The sequence below is a fragment of the Drosophila virilis genome, chromosome 5 (genome assembly GCF_030788295.1).
Source record: "Drosophila virilis strain 15010-1051.87 chromosome 5, Dvir_AGI_RSII-ME, whole genome shotgun sequence".
Lineage (NCBI taxonomy): Eukaryota > Metazoa > Arthropoda > Insecta > Diptera > Drosophilidae > Drosophila > Drosophila virilis.
In genome coordinates this window covers 23,546,744-23,567,229 of record NC_091547.1, presented here as the reverse complement: position 1 = coordinate 23,567,229, position 20,486 = coordinate 23,546,744, and the positions used below count along the sequence as shown (strand labels likewise).

At 42.1% G+C, this 20,486-nt stretch overlaps 1 protein-coding gene across 2 annotated transcripts; it reads left to right on the top strand.

Annotated features, from left to right (window-relative positions):
• The first annotated feature begins 921 nt into the window (after nucleotides 1-921).
• Alk (Anaplastic lymphoma kinase) lies at nucleotides 922-19,901 on the top strand. 2 transcript variants are annotated; one of them, XM_032437239.2, is made up of 9 exons: nucleotides 922-1,168; nucleotides 8,924-10,188; nucleotides 10,282-10,978; nucleotides 11,038-11,530; nucleotides 11,596-11,783; nucleotides 12,803-12,980; nucleotides 13,039-14,072; nucleotides 14,135-14,342; nucleotides 14,413-19,901. In XM_032437239.2, the coding sequence occupies exons 2-9, from the start codon at nucleotides 9,340-9,342 to the stop codon at nucleotides 16,133-16,135; spliced, it is 5,370 nt and encodes a 1,789-aa protein (XP_032293130.1). In that variant the 5' UTR covers nucleotides 922-1,168; nucleotides 8,924-9,339; the 3' UTR covers nucleotides 16,136-19,901. The 2 variants fall into 2 exon arrangements, with proteins under 2 accessions (XP_032293130.1, XP_032293129.1); XM_032437238.2 differs by lacking the exon at nucleotides 922-1,168 and adding an exon at nucleotides 3,673-3,968.
• The last annotated feature ends 585 nt before the right edge of the window (nucleotides 19,902-20,486 follow it).

The following is a 20,486-nucleotide window of genomic DNA, read 5'->3' as shown; positions in this document are numbered from 1 at the left end:
ATTAGATGTTCGTCAAAAAAAAATATATATAGTAACAAACGATCGTTTATTTATGCTACTAGCAAATACACAATATTAACAATATGATACAAAACAACCTGATCTGATTTCTGCAATAAATATATTATCTGTGGAACTTCAATAATAATCCTACTTCCTCATTACTCTACCTCTGGCTTTTTATGCACCAAAAACAGCACAGTGTCCACTGTAATTGGCTTCAATATTTAGCTGAGGCACACTTCCGCTTCAGCGGCGATGGATATGAAGTTTGAGACGGAGCAGGGTGAGGAGTGCAGTTGTCGCCTCTGCGGCAGCAGCTCATTAATTACATTCGCAGCTACCACAAGAAATATTGTCGCAGGCAGCACTAAAAATAACTCCGGAGGCTGCAACAATCAGCAACAGTTGCAACATAGTATAAATCTTATGGGGCATGCTTTGATCGCAGGCACAGGAATGCCATGCATTTTCGATTATAGACTCTGCGAGCAGGTAGAAAAGTGAGACAAGGATAATGTGGCATTGTGGCACACCCGCTGTGTATGAGTGTGCGTATGTGTGCAGACGCTCACAAGTCAATTGCGTTGAATCCACTTGACGCGACGCCAGTGAAAACAAACAAACAAACTAAAGGCACTGCGAGACGCAGCAGGGTTGTGGGTTAAGTGACAAGCGGCAACAACACCAGACAAGGATGCTGGCGAGCGGCGCTAAGCGACGGCGAGCGACGGCGAGCGGCCGTGAGAAAAATCTGAGAAAAATTACAGAAAAACAGCAGCAACAACAACAGCGGCAGCAGCAACAGCAGCAGCAGAAAATCCAACGATTGGGATTTGTCTGCTCGTCTGGGGTCGATCTCGACGTGCTCGGCTCCTCAGTTGCCAGTCGACGGTCGCGTCTCTCAGTTGTCGCCGCGGCGCTGTCGCATGATATAATAAAAGAATATAAATAAATATAAATATAATAAATAAATGCTTATTTTTATTTGAGCTACGTGCGCGGATTTAAGTGACTATAATTGAATTGAAAGTGCAAACTGCGTCAGTTACAGATACAGATACATTTACGGCTACTACTACAGATACGGATACATTAAGAGATTTGCCGTAGACTCGAAACGGATTGAAGGGCGCGTGTTGCACGTTGGCACGCGCCGTATGCCGCTGTGAGTTTTCCTTCCCCCACTTTCCCCATTCCATGCAATTTTGTGTTTTATAAATAAAGCGTGTTATTTTTGTCGGCAACTGCAGCCGCTTAGCTGCCAAATGCTGTGTATCCATAAGATACACGCACTAAAAACAAAGACGTCGCCCAACTAGTGACGCTTTTATGTGCAATTCACATATTTACAATTTGCGCAGCTCTAAACATTTTACGGCCCCGTTTACGGGCGCAGTTTTTCGAGAAAAAAAAACTCAAAATAAACCAAAATATCGGCAACTACAAGCGAATTTTCCTTGCGATCGGTCTTTGACGTCGCGACTTGTTGTTGTTGTTGTCGTTGTTGTTGTCGTCGCTTTTCTTGTCTGCGACACTCGCTAAATATATATTCATGTGCAGATAGATATTTTCTCAGTATATACGTGAGTCTATGTAAATACAAGCCTATATATCTGCCTGTGTATATACTATCTGTGACTTCCGTTTGCCGCGATCGTTCGAGTTGATGTTTTTTGCATTTTGATTTATTGCCGTGCCACTCAAAAGTGCTTGTACTGGGCGGAGGATTTTCTATTAAAAGCAACAAAAAATGTGCTTCGGATGGAACCTCTAATGATTGCTAATGTCCGCTTGTGTCGGTATGTGGATCAAAATATTAATGATGCGTGCCCAAATGGATTATTTAACTTGTTCTTGTTGTTGTTGTTCTTTAATTGCGGCGGTTGGCAATAGCAGATTTTATTATTTTCAGTAGATAAATACGAAAGCATGCCAAGCATTTTAATAAACTAAATTGCATCAATTTCTGACCTTTGCGACTTTATAGTGTTCCGTGCAAAAGGTTGATGTTGGTTAACATGTAACTTTCGCGTTAGTTTTTGTTATTGTTTACTGAACTGCACTGCAGGTACTTTTGCCTAAGAGAGATTGGATATACATACCTGTTTGCTTAAGTCTACCTGTCGACATGTCCTCACACTCACAAAGTTCCAATTTGTCTCTGAATGGTCCGTTTCAGATCTTTGGAGCAGGCCATTTAACTAAGCCAAGGCTAGATTAACTTATATTTAATATTGATTTTTTAAATTATTAATTTATTTATATTATTTATTTTATTGTAATTATTCATTATTTTTATGATTGTTAGTTTTTATAGTGTGTACGTTCTTTGTATTATGTATTTGTATTTTCTGCAATAGGAATATATGTTCCTGCCTAGCATCAATAGAGAATGCTGCGTGTCTCTACGTATCTCTCTCAGAGATCATAAGAACTGGATTCATGAAATTATTCACGAGCTCCATCTAGAGATTGTCTTATAACTTTATTCGTTTCCATGAAATCAATCGGAATTGATATCGCCATACTTTTCCTTGAGCATATGTCAAATGAACTTTTTCTTTCTCTTGAATAACTCCCCTCATTTCTGCAGAAAATTATATAAGCTGTGCTATTTACACACATTGGGATGCCATATCTATATCTTGATAATTTCATAATGAGGGCACACTAGCATTAAAATATAATTGACCTTTAACTTATATATAACAACTAGCTGGCGATTAGCAGTCAATAGTATTGTATGCAATATCCAATTACTTGCTGGGGGACAACTCGATTCATTGGTAAATTAATCAAATCCAATGAACAGGCAACAGGATGCTGCAGCTGTTCGGCAATAATAAGAAAAACAAGCGTCAAGCAGTTGCTAGGCCACAGATTATCCATGCGCGCGAGTTGGTAGCATGATAAATGCGTTTATGCCGCATCCGTGCAACTGATTAGATGAAATTACAGACGCACGCGCCCAGGCAGCAGCAGGAGCAGCAGCAGGAGGAGCGGCGGGAGGAGCAGCAGCAGACGCAAGTGGCGGCGAGGACACAACTGAATCCAATACGTTGCCACCATTAAGTCTGAGACAGCCATGAGCATCCATATCTATATCTTTGTCTGTGACTGTGGCACAAGGCAAGAGGGGCCAGCGGGCCAGCGGGCATTTGGGCCCACTTGCACTTGAGGCGCGTTGCAGGCGCAAATTGAAAAAGGAAACGTAATGCAGGCTAAGCTGACGCACGGCCATGCCCATAGCCAAACGCCCACTGCCGCCAATGGCACTGTTGCCATTTGCCATGCAGCTAAATTAAATTTCCAGCAGTTTGCATTAATATCCCAAACGCCGACCGACAGAGCGCGCCACTGAGCCAGCATCACGCCCCACCCCACGCGGCGCCTCCGCCATGCGGAGCCAACAGCAACAGCTTTTGCCGCCATAACTTTTACAGCGAGAGTCCTTTAACAGCGAGTAGGCAAACGTCTGTCTGTGTATCCTGCACACAGCTCGATTTCAGCGCAGGATATTCGTTTAACCTGCGCCCCGACGCTGCGATGCTGTGGCGAGAGCCGTGAGCCGAGACGCCAGACGCTGGTCGTGTCGCTGGCCGACGTCTGCCGCTGGATGCTGCCTTGAAGCTGGGCAGCTCCGCACGAGAATTTCCCAATTTCAGTCATCGTTTGCCGAGCGTCGTGCGCGCAAGTATCCAACAGATACGGATACACCGCATCTAAAACAACTGCAACAACAACAACAACAAGAGCAGCAGCAGTAGCTAAAAAAAAAAAAGAAAAGAAAAGAAAAAATTTTGTCCGCCGTAAGAGCATAGAAAATTTTAGTGAAAAAAGTGGAAAAAGGAAAAAGTGTCAAAACGCAAATGTGTGTTAAAGTGTTTTTTTTTTTCCACGAGAATAAAATTAGTTTAGATATCGGATAAAACAGCACTCAGTATCTGCTTATCTGGCGCGTTATGGTAATTGAAACGATATTTGGGCTAAGATACATACAAAATTTGGCAGGTTGCAAAAAAGTTGCAAAAGAAAATTCAATTGAGAATCCTTTAAAATATGAAAAGAATAAGAAATTTTTGCGAGCTGTAGCAGAGAAAAATTCATTACTTTGCTGGTGTGTGTGCGCGTTGTGTTGTGGGAGTGTGTGACTGCGTGTGTCGTGTATGCTATATGGTGTGTTTTTGTGTGTAGTATCTTTTGTGCGCTTCTGTATCTATGTATCTGTGAGATACGCAAAACAATTTGTCTGCGCCATTAGTAGCGAACGTTCCTCTTGACGTGTACATGTACGTGCGTGTGTGTGTGTGTGTGTATGTGTGTGTGTGCGTCTGTGTGTGTATATCATGCGCACAGCAGCCAACGCCGACATAGCTGTGCGCTGCGTTTCGCGTTGGGGCTGGTGATGGTCCAGAGCCTTGGAGCCCTACAGGAGACACCACCAACAGTAGCTGCGGCAGCAGCGCAACATTTGCGGCGTTGACGCAGCTTCAACTCGTCGCAGTTGTTGTTACCGCTGTGTGTGTATCTGCAAAATACGCTCACACATACACACACACACACACACACTCACACGCACACACACTCATCAATTTCCAAGCTCGCAGATTTTTTTGCAACCTTTTATATTTGCTTTAAATACAAATAATATCAATATAATTATGTTGCATATTTATATTATTTATTCATGTTCTTCTTATTTGACAATATTATGTTTAAAACAAATAAACTAAATCAAATGACTAATTAATGAGCCTATGAAAACAGTCTTAATCAAAGAATATGGTAATTTTTGATTTCTGGGAATTTTCATTAATTGCCAATAGTTTTTCTGCAGCTTGTTGATGCAGCCATGACATGCATTATTAATTACATATAATTCCTGGAAAGGCCAATCTGCTTTTTCCGATAACATTGTAGAAGTTACATGCATTTAATGCATATAATTATGAGAAATTGCTTTTGGAATTGCATTTATGGGAAATAAAATATGTTCAAATTTTACGTTTATGTAAATTATACAGCTGATGGGTTAAACAGGTTGTTGGTCTCAAATTAACATTGAAACTGAATTCTAAATGTCATTTATATATTCAGTTTTATAGCCTGACAGACTTTTGATTATGATCTTGTATTAAATCTCATATAGTATACGGTTTAAGCTAGGTTAAGGTGGCAAATAGATTTCATGGTGGACCTTAATCAGAGGGAAAGGTCTTTGAAATTTTATTGGCCAATCGATGTGTGGCCTAGTTTTCTTAAACATTCTGCTAAGAGCACCTAGTTCTTCAGTGCAGATGTTAAACCACCTAGGCTTTATGTAAACTTGATGTTATCTTCAATTTAAAAATATATTTCGAGCGAGATACACTCTGTTGCGTGTTTCTAAGAATTTACAACGAGCTTTGGCAACTTCAATTTTTGTACAATCAATTTCCAAGCTTTAACAATAAAATTGAATACGTATATTGATCAGCTTATGACAATGCCGAAAACTATTAAAAGAATTCAATAATGCTTTGGTCGAGCAAAGCCGCATAATATTTGCTAGTGTACTAGCACACAGAACCTTGAGTTATTTTTAATCAACTGCTCTCTATTCTATTAGATTACGATTGTAGTTAATTGAAACTGAAAACCTAAAACAAAATATAATTATAGCGCAAACCTCCCACCATCCGTTTTAATTAAGTTGGAAAAGCGATGTAGTTGCAGCAACAGCAGAAGCAGCAGAAGCTCTGCAATATGCGCTCGAGTGATTTTTCCTTAGAATCAGCGCCAAGTGGCCGCTTCAGATAAACTGACGCTGCCAACTAACTAGGAAGGCGCGTGCGGAAAACTTTTCCGTCCGACCACACACACACACACACACGCGCATACATGCACACACAAAAAGATATAAATAAAATTGACATATTGCTGCAGTTCCTGTGGCCTGGTTGATGATCTCCTGTTCCACTTGACGGGAGCAGCGACAGCGACATGTCCCCAGCTCATGTGCACTTGTGCGTATTTTGAACCCGTTCCGCCTGTGTATCCCACTTCCAAATGCACGCCCACTCCCCATCCACTCCCCCGCCCACTCCAACTCCAGCTGGCTGACGTGCTGCTTTGGCTAGTTAGCTCTAGAAAACTTTCGTCCTGGCAGCTTCTTTCGCTGCGCTTTGCTCAGCTTCAGCTCGCACAACTTTCAGCTTCAATTGCGTTTCCGTTTTGCACTCGCTGCGATGCGGGATTGCGTATACGCGCCGTGGCACCGAGTCTGGAGGTTCAACTCGCTGCTTTTGGCATATTTCGCCTTACTTCTACTACACATGTGTGTACATGTGTGCGTGTGTGTGTGTGATTGCAAGTTTTGTGTGTATTTACAAATCTGTTTTGTTGTTGTTTTCGTTGTGCTGCTGGTTGTACAACTGCGGCAGCCATTTTTTATAGCATACTTAGCGTACTATGAAGTTACACACACTCGCAGAGAGAAAGCAACTGAGAGAGAGGGAGAGAGAGAAAGCGAGTCAGTTGGCTAAAGCGAAAGAGAACGACAGGGAGAGCGTGAGAGTTATACACACTCTCACGCATAGCGAGTGAAATTCGCTGTATTTTCTTGCAGATTTTCGGCAGCTACACACAAATTTCCCAACTTTTCGCATGTAATGTTTTATTTTTGTCTCTTTTGCCGTTTGCCTCGCCAAAAGCAACGATTGCCATTGGACGAACGATAGCAGAAACAACAACAACAACAACATGGGGGGCTACAAGTACTATATACAGGCGACACGAAAATGGCTAAAAGAAAAATTTCAATTCCAAATACAACAAATGCACTTCTGCCTATATCTTAGCCCACCACCCTCCCTTCCCCACAGCTGCACAGTCCGCCAAGAAAAAACGAAAATGGCGTTGTGTATGCAAGAGTAGCTGTCTATGTGTGTCTCCCTGTGTGTGTGTGTGTGTGTGCGTGTGTGTGTGTGTGGGTACATGGCCAAAGTAAAATGTTAAAAGTGAAATTATACGACGCCCCAGGAATTGTGTGTAGTATTTGCAGCGAGTAGCTAAGTCAGCCCAAATAGTTCAAGTATAGAACTAGCCGAATAGTTCGAGTCCCAAAAAATTCAATTGGTTTTTCCAGATCAATTATTGCGATAATATTTTCATGCCACAATGGCAATCTTATGTGTGTGTTCTGTTAGGAAGAGAGATAAATACTTGAATATTTACAGAAATATGCGCTTTTCAAATTTTCCAAGAAAAAATTTACTCGAAACAAATAATTTACAAAATCAATTAAGGAAGCAACAACATCTGAATAAAAATGTTCAAGCTCAACAGGCATATTAAGACAAGAATAAATATGCATACCATATTATATATTTGATAGATGTTAATTAGATTTGTTCATATATAAAGAGAGGAGTAAAGCTCAAGTCTGCTAAGGTTGAGTAGAACATATTGAACAACTTAATGTTTGCATATAAAGAACTCTAATTATGCCTGTCAAATTAATTTGTACACATCATGAAAATAACCTGTCAGAGAATTGCACATTTATAAATATTTATTAAACGATTCAATGGCTTCTGGAATTATTCCCAGAATTTTCATATTTATTTCTGTAATATATATTTTAGTTGTAATGACATGTAAAAAAAAAATATAATTATCTGTGGGGTTCGCATCATTTTAATTTTGCAATTAACATGTATTAAATAACATTCTGGGAACTTTTAACACATGTTTTTTGTTAGAGCACAGTTGAGTTCTATTTTAAGAAATGTGAAGCAAAAAGTTTTTCAATAATATAAATTAGCTGAAAAGCTAACCACAAAAGTCAGTAACTTTTTTTTGTTGCTAGCCAAATAAAAGAGATATGTTATATATTGTGAAAATTTTGATTGTGCACTCATGTGCAAGGCTGGTTGTAGTTCCAAGAAATCTTTCTCCCCCAGAAGGTAGGGGCACTTAAGAGCTTTATCATTGACCCATTTTCGGTTAGTTTTAGACTCCATTAACAATGCAGGCAGGCAGCTTGTGTGCTTGCTTGAGACAAATTGCAAGCTGCACTCGGCAAACGTCAAACAAAACGAATTCCAGCATCGATTTTTATTTTATTTTTGTCCAAATTGTGGGCCTTTGACCATGAGATGGGTAGCAATCAGCCCTTTTCGCTTACTTGCCGGGCCTTTATTGCATTTTTCGTGTTCTATTGTGCGAAAATTGTTCAATGCCTGGCGGCTGGGCTCAGAGTGCATTTAGCATTTGGCAGCTGACAGTTTCTGGATATTTGATGTTATTTGATGCACACAGCCCCCGCAGGCCACGGAGGGGGTTACGGGATTGCAACAGCTGTATTGACTGTGGGCTGTATGCTGTGGGCGATTTGTTGTATTTCAATTTGATTTTTATGCTCTGTTCGCAAACTTACGAAGGGTATATCAAGTTGGAGCAAAGTTCGGCGTCCGTCAGAAAATTTTCATATATTCATTTTTAGAAAATAATTTATTTTTTTCAAGTAATTTATTTTTACATGTTAGAAAATATTTGATTTTTTTTAAAAAGAAATTCTGGTGGGAAATATGTTTTGAAAAGAACTAACCATTCTATGTCAAAATGAATATGAGCTGCTTAAAGTTTAAGAGTCACCGCCTTAGAGTAACAGTCTTAGAGTAACAAGCCCAATAATCAAACACGATGTGCAGCTCATAGTTAAGCTGAAAGCCGGTTCTATATGCGCAGTCGTTGCTACCCGATTCAGGCACTTCGTTTCGCGTAGCTGACAGGTAATGGAAACAGGATGTTAAAGGGTTAACAATATGAAAATGTCAGAACGTGGGCAAATGTAACGGTATCTGTGGCACGTGCTAAAAGTCAAAAGTCATGAGCCGTTTTTAATTTGCATATTTGTTGCTCTTACTCTCATTTACAGATTGTCGCTCAAGTTGCCGAACCACAACAACAGCAAAGCTAACAAAGCACCACACACACGCACACTCCCACACGCCCATTAGCACACGCACATAAGCACACGCCTACACACCCACATACAAACTCACATACACATACACATAATAGCGAGCAATGTGCTGCCTGCATCTGAAGAACTTTAAATGCGCGATTCGAGTGCCCGCCCAGCGGTCAGCAAAGACATTGCCCAAGTGCCATAAGAGTTAAGGCGGCAGTCCGTGGTACTACTTAAAGGTTAACAGCAGCAGCTGCTGGACATAACCAAAAAGCAACAGCACTCATTAATTGTCACACGTATTCACACACAAGTAAGCGCCACTCACGCCTACACACACACGCATACACATTCGCACGCTTGAACAGCGTCAGCTGTACAGCATGCCACGCCCACTAGTGCTGATGCTCAGCCTGGTGCTGGTGCTGCTAAGCGGGCCGGTATGGGCGCAGCGTCCGCTGCTGAATCACACCTTCAACTCGCTGCCCATGTCGCAGCACCAGAGCAACAGCTACAACAACTACAACTATCAGGGTCCGGGCAAGCAGCTGCGGAATGGACGCCTGCACGAGCAGCCGCAGCCGTTGCCGCTGCCCACACTGCCGGGCCTGGCACAGCCCGTCCATGTCTATGACGACTACGAGGGGGAGGCGAGCGCGGGCACCTTTGGTTCACGGCCACCGCCGGGCAGCCGGCGCGATACACGTCGCCGCCTTAATCTGTCGCACGTGGGCGCTGGCGGTGCGCCACGCCCTGAGCGCGGCAACGGGCAGCGCGGCATTGAGTCGCTGCGCAAGGAGCTGATGAAACCATCGGTTGGCGGTCCCGGCGGCGGTATCTCCGGCAGCAGCGCCGGCTATGCCTCCTACTCGGCCACCTCTTCCATTGGCAAGATCGATGGCCTAGGCGGCATCGGTTCCGCGGATCGTTACGGCGAGCGACTACGACAGCCCACTGGTGCAGCGGCCATGACAGCTGGTCCGGCAACGGGGCCGTATTCCACAAGATTTCCGCCGCTCTACGCGGGCTTGGATAGCCAGCCGATACGCACGTATCCGCGCAAGAATTCCATCAGCGAGCTGCTCAAGCTGAAGAAGAGCTTTAACCAGGCGGACGAACCGGCCGGTGGTGTAACTCACGGCAACATGGAGGGCGACACCGATGCCGATGTGGATCAAATTGATCCCATCCAACAAATCAAGGAGCGCATTCGGGACACAGCGCCAAAACCGGTGAGTAGTGGGTAGAGGACTCGATACAGCGCCCGAATGGAAACTCAATTGAACTTAACATTTTATTTTCTGCTCGTGCACCACCTTATACAGAACACATATTCACCACACACGGAATCAACGCCATCTACGGAAATCGAAGATTTGCTGGGCGTCAAATGCAACTTTGAGACGCCCTGCGCCTGGATTTGGACAGAGAATCTGTCCGATGGTTTTCAGGTGCTCAGCGGCACAGAGCTGGCCAAGAAGAATATGACGGGTCTGTTGCCTGGACCCGTGGCGGATAGCATAGATGATGCCAATGGTCACTTTTTGTACGCCCGGGTGCAGCCCACCACAAAGCAGCTGAATTTGACGTCGCCGTCGTTCAGCACCACTTTGGAGAAGTGCTATCTGGAGGTTTACATGCATCAGAGCGATATGAGTCATGGACTGTCGCGTGTGGTCGTGGAACCGTTGCATCCGCAGGAAAGCAGCTGGGTGCCAGCCGAAATACAGGGGGACAATTTTCGATCGTGGACGCACAAGATATTTCGCCTCGGACGCATCTCGCGTGATTTTCGCATCGTATTCGAAATTGTGCCCGAACTGAAGCAGGGCCAGAAGGCGCATGTGGCACTGGATAATCTGCGCATGGTCAACTGTTTTCCGGAGGGCACCAAATCAGAGAAGTGCAGCACCTCGCAGGTCAAGTGCATGATGAACAAAGTGCCCGTTTGTATACCCCTGCCACGGATTTGCGACATCACGCGCGACTGCGACGATGCCGAAGATGAGCTGCAGTCATGCGGTGAGTTTCCACAGATCATCTATCTTAAGCTCAATAGTTCATGCTGTTATCTCTTTCAGACAAGATACCCTATGGTGGTCGCTGTGACTTTGAGGATGACTGGTGCGGCTGGCGCGACTCTGGCAGAACCACATTGATTTGGTCGCGACACACTGGCTCCTCGCCCACTCACGACACTGGACCCGATGGCGATCACACACAACAGCATCTGCTGAACACCACTGGGGGCTATTATATGCTCGTCAACATGAATCAGCACATCAACAATACCGAAAAGAGCTCGATTATTGGCTTTGCCAGCAATGCCATCATGCTCAGCAAGAACTTCAATCCGCCGCCCTCTGTGCACGGTAATCCCGACTCGCCCTATCGCAACTCGTGCGTTGTGCGTTTCTACATCCATCAGTTTGGCAAGAATCCAGGCAGCATTAATCTATCCGTTGTCGAAATGAAGGAGAAGGAAAATATAACCACCACGCTCTGGTGGAGCAGCAAGAACCAGGGCAGCGATTGGCTGCGAGCCGAATATGTGCTGCCCAATATTACATCCAAGTAGGCCAAATATACTGATTAGCCCGCTGAAATTCTCCCATTAAGCCCGAGATATTTCTCCACAGATACTACTTACAATTTGAGGCGCGCATGGGCATGCGCATCTTCTCGGATGTGGCAGTCGATGACTTTTCTCTAAGCCCCGAATGCTTTGGCCTCAACATACCCGAAGAGCATCTTAACGGATACAACTATTGGGACGTTAGACAAAATCTTAAGAGCCCGACACATCACGACTTTGACCATACCAACTGTGAGTAAAAGTTCTTTATATAGCTTGTAACGTTTTAATTGATATAACGCTAAGAGTCGTGTACCCTGAATCCATTGAAAATATGTAAGAAACGTGTAAAAAGGAAGACTGGGCACAGCTGTATGTGTTTTTGTGTATCTCTATATAAAAAACTGTTTGACCTGACTGACTGATTGGTGATCAACAGTCCAAGCCGTAAAGGCTAGGCAGCTGAAGTTTTCACGTGAGGACAGGATTTTTAAAAACTCGACCCGCATGTGTGTAGAAATCGTGAAAAACAGTTGTATGTAACTTTTTTGATTAACATCCAATCGGCTTCAAACTCATTTTTCTTTCTTTGTTCAAATTCATTTGAGGGGTGGCACACTCTTTTCCAAAAATACATTCCTCCTTGGTGGAAATGGGGGTTAAAGATTTGATAAGTGACGTTTCCTGTTCAAATATCCATACAAAAAATCAATTGAGACGCTTTTCCAAGAATCCAAGCTTTTCCGGTGGAAATACGATTCAACGATTTTCAAAGCAACAACAATTTCATGAAAAACAAAAAACGGTTGCATGAAAGTTTTTTGCTGCGGCCTTAAAACCCTTTTCTAAGAGCTGTGTGAGAATTTATTTGGTACGTTCTTGGGTGGGTGGAAGGATAATAAACGAAAGCTAATGCTTCAATACTTATGCTTATTTTTCACCGCAACACTAACATGGGCGAATATCATTGATATCAACACTTGGTTCTCCATTCGATGCACTTAAAACATATTTTTAAATAGAATTGAGGATGAAGATGGGTAGACTTTAATTTTCAACGGAAAGGTATTGTCTAAATTTTTTAGCAAAAATGTTCCACTGGCAAGGCCAGGCAATACCTGTTAGTACATGTATAGAAGGATGACCCCAATTCTCGTAACGACGCCTTGGCGCTAGATTCATACTAACTCCTACTCGGGCTTCCGACTAGTACACTCTTGTTTTTTTTTAAGAAGAGCTAGTCTAATATTTTGTATCTACCACCAAAACAGATCTAGAGTTGACAACTTGCGACACAAGAGGCATGATAGGACCAACGCAAACGCAGTGCGAAAGCGCCTACAAGGAGCAGAATCAGAGCCATGTGCTGCGCGAAGTCCACGTTGTGGAGGATCAGAGCACCTACAAAGGCATGCAAAAATGGAAGGTGCCCAACGAGGGTCACTACACGTAAGTTTTCTTATTCTTACCCAAACTGCAATTGGTTAACTCACTGGTTGCATTGCAGCATTATTGCCAAGGGCGCCAGTGGTGGCCTGGGCTCTGGAGGTGTGGGCAGTTCTCGTGGCTCTGTTGCCGTCGCGGTGCTGGAGCTGCTCAAAAACGAGGAGCTTTATTTCCTCGTTGGCCAGCAGGGTGAGAATGCCTGTATTAAGTCCATGGGAGTACACAAGGAAGCGGGCTGTGGCACGGAGCATGATCTGGACCTGGGACAATACAGTTTTCGCTCCAAGCAGGACATGGTGAAGAACATTTATATTGAGAATGGCGCTGGTGGCGGTGGCGGTGGCTCCTTTGTCTTTCTGCTCAACCAAGCCAAAAACGAGGCGGTGCCGCTGCTGGTTGCCGGCGGTGGCGGCGGCCTGGGCATTGGCCAGTACATAGATGAGGATTTTCAGCATGGCCAGAAGGCCAAGCCATTGCAGGCGCCCGAAAGTGGTCAGATTCATGGTGAGCAGCTAAACAAGAAAACCGCCGGACCCGGCGGCGGCTGGCGCGCCAAAGAGGATCAGGCGTTGAGTCCCACCTATGGGGCTGCGCTGCTGCAAGGCGGACGCGGCGGTCACTCCTGCTACGTGGAGCTGGCTGACAACGGCACCACGGTGCATAGACATGGCCAGGGTGGCTTTGGTGGCGGCGGCGGTGGCTGCAACACCGGTGGCGGCGGAGGCGGCTACGCGGGCGGTGATGTGTACCTGAACGAGTCGAACGGCGAAGGTGGCAGCTCTTACATCAGCAACAGTCGCAGCCTAAGAGATGCCAGCGAGATATATGCGGGCGCCAGCAGCGGCTCAGGTGCCATTATCATTATTCCAGCCATTGAGGGTTGCGGCTGCGACTATCGTTGCGTGGCCCTGGATGAGTTTAGGTCCAAGGTGCGTTGCATCTGTCCGGATGGCTGGAGTCTGAAACGGGACAACAACACAGCCTGTGAGCGACAGGAGGAGGCCGGCAAGTCTTCCTTCCAGTATCTGGTCTCCATACTAATGGTCTCCCTGGCCGTGCTCTTCATCTGCATAGCTGCACTCATATTTATGCTATGTAAGTTGGCGCCCCTCCCCGTCAAAAGTTATTTTCATAAAATCTTCTTACGCTCCATGCAGACAATCGTTACCAGCGCAAAAAGCAGGCCAAGATGCGCCACAAGATGCTCGTCGAACAGGATCTGCAGCTAAGTCGCCTGCGCCACAACGCTGATGACTCCAATCTGAACAATTTTAATCCTAACTATGGCTGCGATGGCATTCTAAATGGTCACATAGATGTCAACAGTCTGCCGCAGGTGGCACGTGAGAGTCTACAGCTGGTCAAGTGAGTATGCTTCAGTTTCCTGGCAACCACCTGGCTTTCAACTTTCCCTCTTTTTCCCATCTTACCCCAGTGCCTTGGGCAAAGGCGCCTTTGGTGAGGTATACCTGGCGTTATATCGCCATCGCGATGGCGATGCTGTAGAAATGCCAGTGGCTGTGAAGACACTGCGTGAGGATCCCAAGCGTGAGAAGGAGGAGGATTTCCTTAAGGAAGCCGCAATTATGGCCAAGTTTAATCATCCGAATATGGTGCATCTAATCGGCGTCTGCTTCGATCGTCAGCCCTACTATATTGTCCTAGAGCTGCTCGCCGGCGGTGATCTGCAAAAGTTTCTGCGCGAAAATCGCAATACGCCCGAACGACCCTCGCTGTTAACCATGAAGGATCTGCTATTCTGCGCCCTTGATGTGGCCAAGGGCTGTCGCTACATGGAGAGCAAGCGGTTCATTCATCGCGACATTGCCGCTCGCAACTGTCTGCTGAGCAGCAAGGGACCAGGTCGTGTGGTGAAAATAGCTGACTTTGGCATGTCCCGGGACATATACCGATCGGATTATTATCGCAAAGGCGGCAAGGCTATGCTGCCCATCAAATGGATGCCGCCGGAGGCTTTCCTCGATGGCATATTCACATCGAAAACGGATGTCTGGTCCTTTGGCATACTGTTGTGGGAGGTGTTCAGCTTGGGCCGTTCGCCATATCCCGGCCAGCATAATACACAGGTCATGGAGTTGGTGGTGCGCGGTGGACGTCTTGGCTCACCGACCGAATGTCCCGTGTCCATTTACAAGATCATGGCCGACTGTTGGAATCCCACGCCCGAGGATCGACCCACTTTCACCAGTCTGTTGGAGCACTTAACCGCCTGCACACAGGATGCGAGCATTATGAATGCCCCGTTGCCCAATATACTGGGTCCGACGGCCTCTGAGCGTGATGAAACTGTTATACGACCGCCAAATGGCGACGAGTTTTGCCTGGCTGTGCCGGACTATCTAGTGCCGCTGCCCGGCAACGGCATGCCACATGCACCCGGTGGTGTTGGTGGCTCCTATGCACCCACTGTTCAGCGCCAGCAAAACACCTGCACGCCGCCAGCTGTCACCTCGCCCGCCGCACCCAAGCCACCCCCAATGCCGGAACATCTAGAGGGTGCCGCTGCGCTTAACGGCGGCGGCAGCGATTGCTGGGAAACCTCCTTCATACTACCCAATTCGAAGAGCGATCAGCCGCTGCTCAGCGCCGGCGCCATTACAACGATGGCCAGCGGCGACTCGCAACGCAATCTGCAAGCGGCTGCAGCTGTCGCATCCATGGCTGCCTCTGCCACGGCCACGCCCATACTACGCTCGCCCACGCACAGCGATGAAGCGAAGTTGATTAGCTTGGATACACCGCAGCCGACGCCGACGACCATACAACCGCCGCTGTCGTTTGCCTCACAATTGGACGGCATCACGCTAGATCCGGCGGCTTTGACCAAGAGCCTGACTAACGGTGGTGCACACAATGGTGCTACTGGTCCCACTGGTGGTGCTGCTGTTGGTGTTGCTCTTGGTGTTGCTGCCAATGGCATCGCCAAACAGTCCTATGCCAATGTACAGGTGCAGCTGAAGGGCGAACAGGAGCGGGAGTGCAGCAAACTGAATGGCAGCCTGCCCACTGGCAATGGAGCGATTATCAATGGAGAGACAGCGGCAGGCGGCGCCAGTGCAAATGATTCACCCTTCACCATACAAGGCTATGCGGAGCGTTACAAGGACAACAACAATCATTCCGAAATCAGTTGTTAGAGCAGCATAGCACATGATGTTAAACACAGGCTGACTGTTTGTGTGAATTTACCGCTGGAGGGTGTCGCACGGCTGCAGGCTCAAAGCTTGCCCAAGGCCGAAGTTATCGATCATTCATTGCAGCTTGTGAATACGGATATGTCTTGTTTAGGGCCCCGGCCCCAGTCACATTTTGTTTGAGAGCTAAAACGCATTATGCATATTTATGGCAAAAACAAACAGAAAGAAAAAAAAAAAACAAATCGAGTGAGAAGTTCACAAAAATTGTATTGTAATTTATAATTAAAAATTTGTATGCGTCATAGAACACACACAGACACACACACATAATAACATATTTGAAACAAGAAAACAAATAATAATACTGCAAATTAGTTGAAAATTAGTTTTAGTTTAGTTTAGTTTTTGTAAGCAATTAGTTTGCCAATTGCAAGAGGTTGTATATAAGTATATTTGATGTATTTGAATATCTTGAGTTTGCCGCAATTTTTTATAATTGAATATTAATTTTATTTCTTAAGCTGCTGACTGAAATGCTAAACAATATTCCTAAACAAGAAATTTGCTTATATTTTATACGTATAAACCATGCAGTCGATGTGTGTCCAACAGACAACAATAAAACATACCAACGCATAGCCATTTATTAATTTATTTTAGTTATTTTCCTTATTTATATTTTTGAATGCAACGTAGTCCATATACAAACAGCGAGCATATTTTTTATATATATTTTTTAGTACCCTTTTGTTGCTGTTTCTTTTTTGACTTTTCTTTTCTTATTTACCTGTAAATAAAAGCTTCCGTCGTAGCATATGAACTTACGTATTTTATATCTAAGCTAAATTTAGCATGTAAAATATATATATATATACATATAGAAAGATTATAAAAACAAAAACAAAAAAAAACAAAAATTAAAAACTACAATTTACAGGGTGATTTTTATGAAAATTCAGTTGTATGTTTGAAAAACAGAAATTAGCATTAACCAATTATGAAAACCAAAACAAAAGAACGTATTTTAATTTTAGTTTAAACCTTTTTTGTTGGGCGCCATATTTAATTTTAAAAACAACATAAAATGGTTAATGAAATTTATATATTAGTAAGTGCAAGAAAATTTTTGTAAAATATTTTATTTTATTTTTAATTTTGCGTTGACCAACCGAAAGCGAGCAGCGGCCGCTTTAATTGTGCAACTCGCATTTGTTTAAATAATTAAGGAATAAACAAAAAAAAAAAACAAAAAACGTTGTTTCTGCATGTGTTAAATTGCAATGCATCCAAAGGTCGAAGGTCGAGAGGTGGTTATTCAAATTTTTACATTTAGTTCAGACGTAACAAACAAGCTTTAAATTATATAATTTTTATAAAAATATATATACACATGGCATAAAATATACAACAAACAAAAAGAAAACGAAAATGAAAATGAAAAAGCATACATATTTATATTTAACAATAAATGTATGCATTAAAAACCCAAAAAACAAAAACTTGATAAACTATACAATACACACGAAGAAAAAGAATAACATTGAGCAAAAGTGTGCTAATTTGTGCGCCAGGCTTAGTAAAAATATATATTAACGAAAAATTTAATTTATATGATGTATATGTACGTATGTATATTAAATGTAAGCATATTCAGTGTGTGTTAAAGCCGGCAAATAGGTATATATGTATATGGATATGACATCTAAGAACACAAACCCAAATAAACAAAATGATAACGATATGTATGTGTATGTTTTGCTTATGTACAAGTCTACAGTTATATGCGCATACATCTATATAAATACATATATACTAACATATATAAAAATATGCATATATAAACATAATGTATCTAACTATATATACATACATATATGTATATATATACATATATATGTACGACAAAACAAATAAATTAATGCTGAATACGCAAAACAGAATACATAATATTCGAGTATGTAAATTACATTCAAATGCATAGATAAAACATCAGCATGCATGTGTACAAACATAAATGAAAAGTTAAACAACAAACAAGAACTCAAAAATAAATATGCAACACATTAAAACACAAAATGAAACGATATGAAAATATACTTCAAATATATCTCAACTTTCACAGCTAACAATTTAGAACTTAACTTAAAACTTACTTTTTGCTCAAATGTGTATCGCAAAAAATTGATTTGCATTCGATTCTTTGCGATTGAGAAACTAAATACATTGCATATTTATGTATGTCATGGAGTAACATTTATACTATATGTACTTACTTATATATGTGTATCTATTATGGTTGTGCCGAGGCATGTAAGGGCGTCTCTGAAAAAACCCCCAATACAAATACATACCTACAAAAAAAAAAAAAAAAAAAAAAACGAAGAAACAAACAAAATGAAAATATGCGTTAAATGTAAGCGGAATACAGAGTTCAGTAACTTGTATGATTATTTCACTTGTATTATGTGTGGTTGTAGTGGATGGGTCGAAATTGCGTATAGTAAACACGATCATCATTTGAAGCTCCTCCATAGGTTCCTTTAGTTGGCCTCTGTGTATCCACATTGTACCCTGATGATTCACCTTGTGTACCTAAGTCCAAAACCTGACAAGAGTTACATGCATACATATTTATCGCAAATACCAAATACCATACCATTGTTAATGTTGGCGCGCAGTTCATGATCTTTCTTTAAATAGTTTTATTCAATTGCAGACCATCCACTGCTGCCCTGGCCAGAGAACATATTTACATACATACAGTATATATCGAAAGTAGTTCTTGATCTTGATATCTATGATTTTCAGCGCATATGCCGCCAACCAAATATCAGTAGTTTTTTGGTACACTTCATTGCTCAACAATAATATGTCGCAACGAAATTTATGAAAACAAATATACAAAAACAAATACTATAACAGTGCGAATTATTTAAGCGGAAATAAAAATAATGATATAAGTATATAAAAACAATAAATAGTATTTTTTATATACTTAAAAGTTAAAACAATGAAAACGGAAGGAAAGGGGAAGAAAATCCAGTTGAATGCAAAGTATAACAAATAAATAAAAAGGTACAGGCGTAAACTAGATTTAGCTATATAAATATTAAATCTAATAAAGTAAAATTGAAGGTTTTCATTTAAATGGTAATATTTATTTTGTTACATTTAAAACAAAACAAAACAAAACATAATAACAAATATAAAGATGATAATGTTAATGAAGAAAAAAAGAAACGTAAAGACTAGAAAAAACATTTTGTACCCAAAAATGTGAGTTTAGATCGTGAGGCAGTTAGTGAAAAAGTGTGTGCTAATAAAAAATATTATGGAAATTTTGAAAATTATAAAATGCGTGGATAATGGGGCGCTTGAGGGAGACAAATTGCTAATTGAGTATTTAACAAATGCAAATTAAACGGCACAGAACAAAAGTCCATTTAGTGTTTACTAAAATTACACAATTCGCAGGCAAAGCACATCAAATAAAAAATGCATGAATACATATAAGAAATAAAGGTTTTGCTGAAACAAATTCTCAATTGAAACTCTGTCGAACGAAGGGCATTAAACTTATAAAATATTTCTTTTAAGAACAACACGCTAAACAAAAAGAACTCTTTAAATATAAACAATATGTGCTTGATTATTATGAAAACTATTTATGATTTTCGCAATTTTCACTGCAAGGTAAATACGAAAAATATTTAAAAAAAAAAAAAAAAGAATAACAAGTGGTAACCACCTTTTCTCAAATACTCTACATGTCTCAATATCAAGCCCCTGTGAACCAGTTTGTGTGCAATTTAATTGAACACAAGCCGAATTTCAATATATGTATGAGCATAAGTAATGGCATTTTTTGCATGGAACATTATTAGTTTGTCCTGGTTTTGTCAATGCTGAGAATTAAAATGGCATTGCTCTTTTAATTCCATAATCACAACATCACAAAAGCGACAAAGCTAAAAGAAAAATCCACAAAATAATTAAATTAAAAAATGGCATATGGCATATACATATAAGTATATTGAGAAATCGCGAAAGCCAACGTAAGACAATTTTAAAGATGGTAGCGTGTAAGCGCATGAATTGTGAAATAAATATATAATAATAAATGAGAATTCATGTGTACAAAAAAAATTGAGCCGTGTTTTTTCATATCAGACCAACCCATTGAAAAAAAGGCAGTATTTTTTTTTACAATTTCCTTAATGGTTTTTATTTTTTATATATTTTTTCTTTAGTTTTTTCTTCAGTTTTCTGCATCTTCGTCTCTAATGAAAAGTTACTAAATTGAATTATTTGCATGCCAATAAGAACTAAAACCGTTAAATAGCGTTTTACA

Excerpts from the sequence above, each read along its gene's own strand:
- Alk (XM_032437239.2), top strand. The coding sequence starts at position 9,340 with ATGCCACGCCCACTAGTGCTGATGCTCAGCCTGGTGCTGGTGCTGCTA. Across the intron at positions 11,531-11,595 it reads CTGCCCAATATTACATCCAA|ATACTACTTACAATTTGAGG; the intron begins GTAGGCCAAATA and ends ATTTCTCCACAG. Across the intron at positions 12,981-13,038 it reads CCCAACGAGGGTCACTACAC|CATTATTGCCAAGGGCGCCA; the intron begins GTAAGTTTTCTT and ends GTTGCATTGCAG.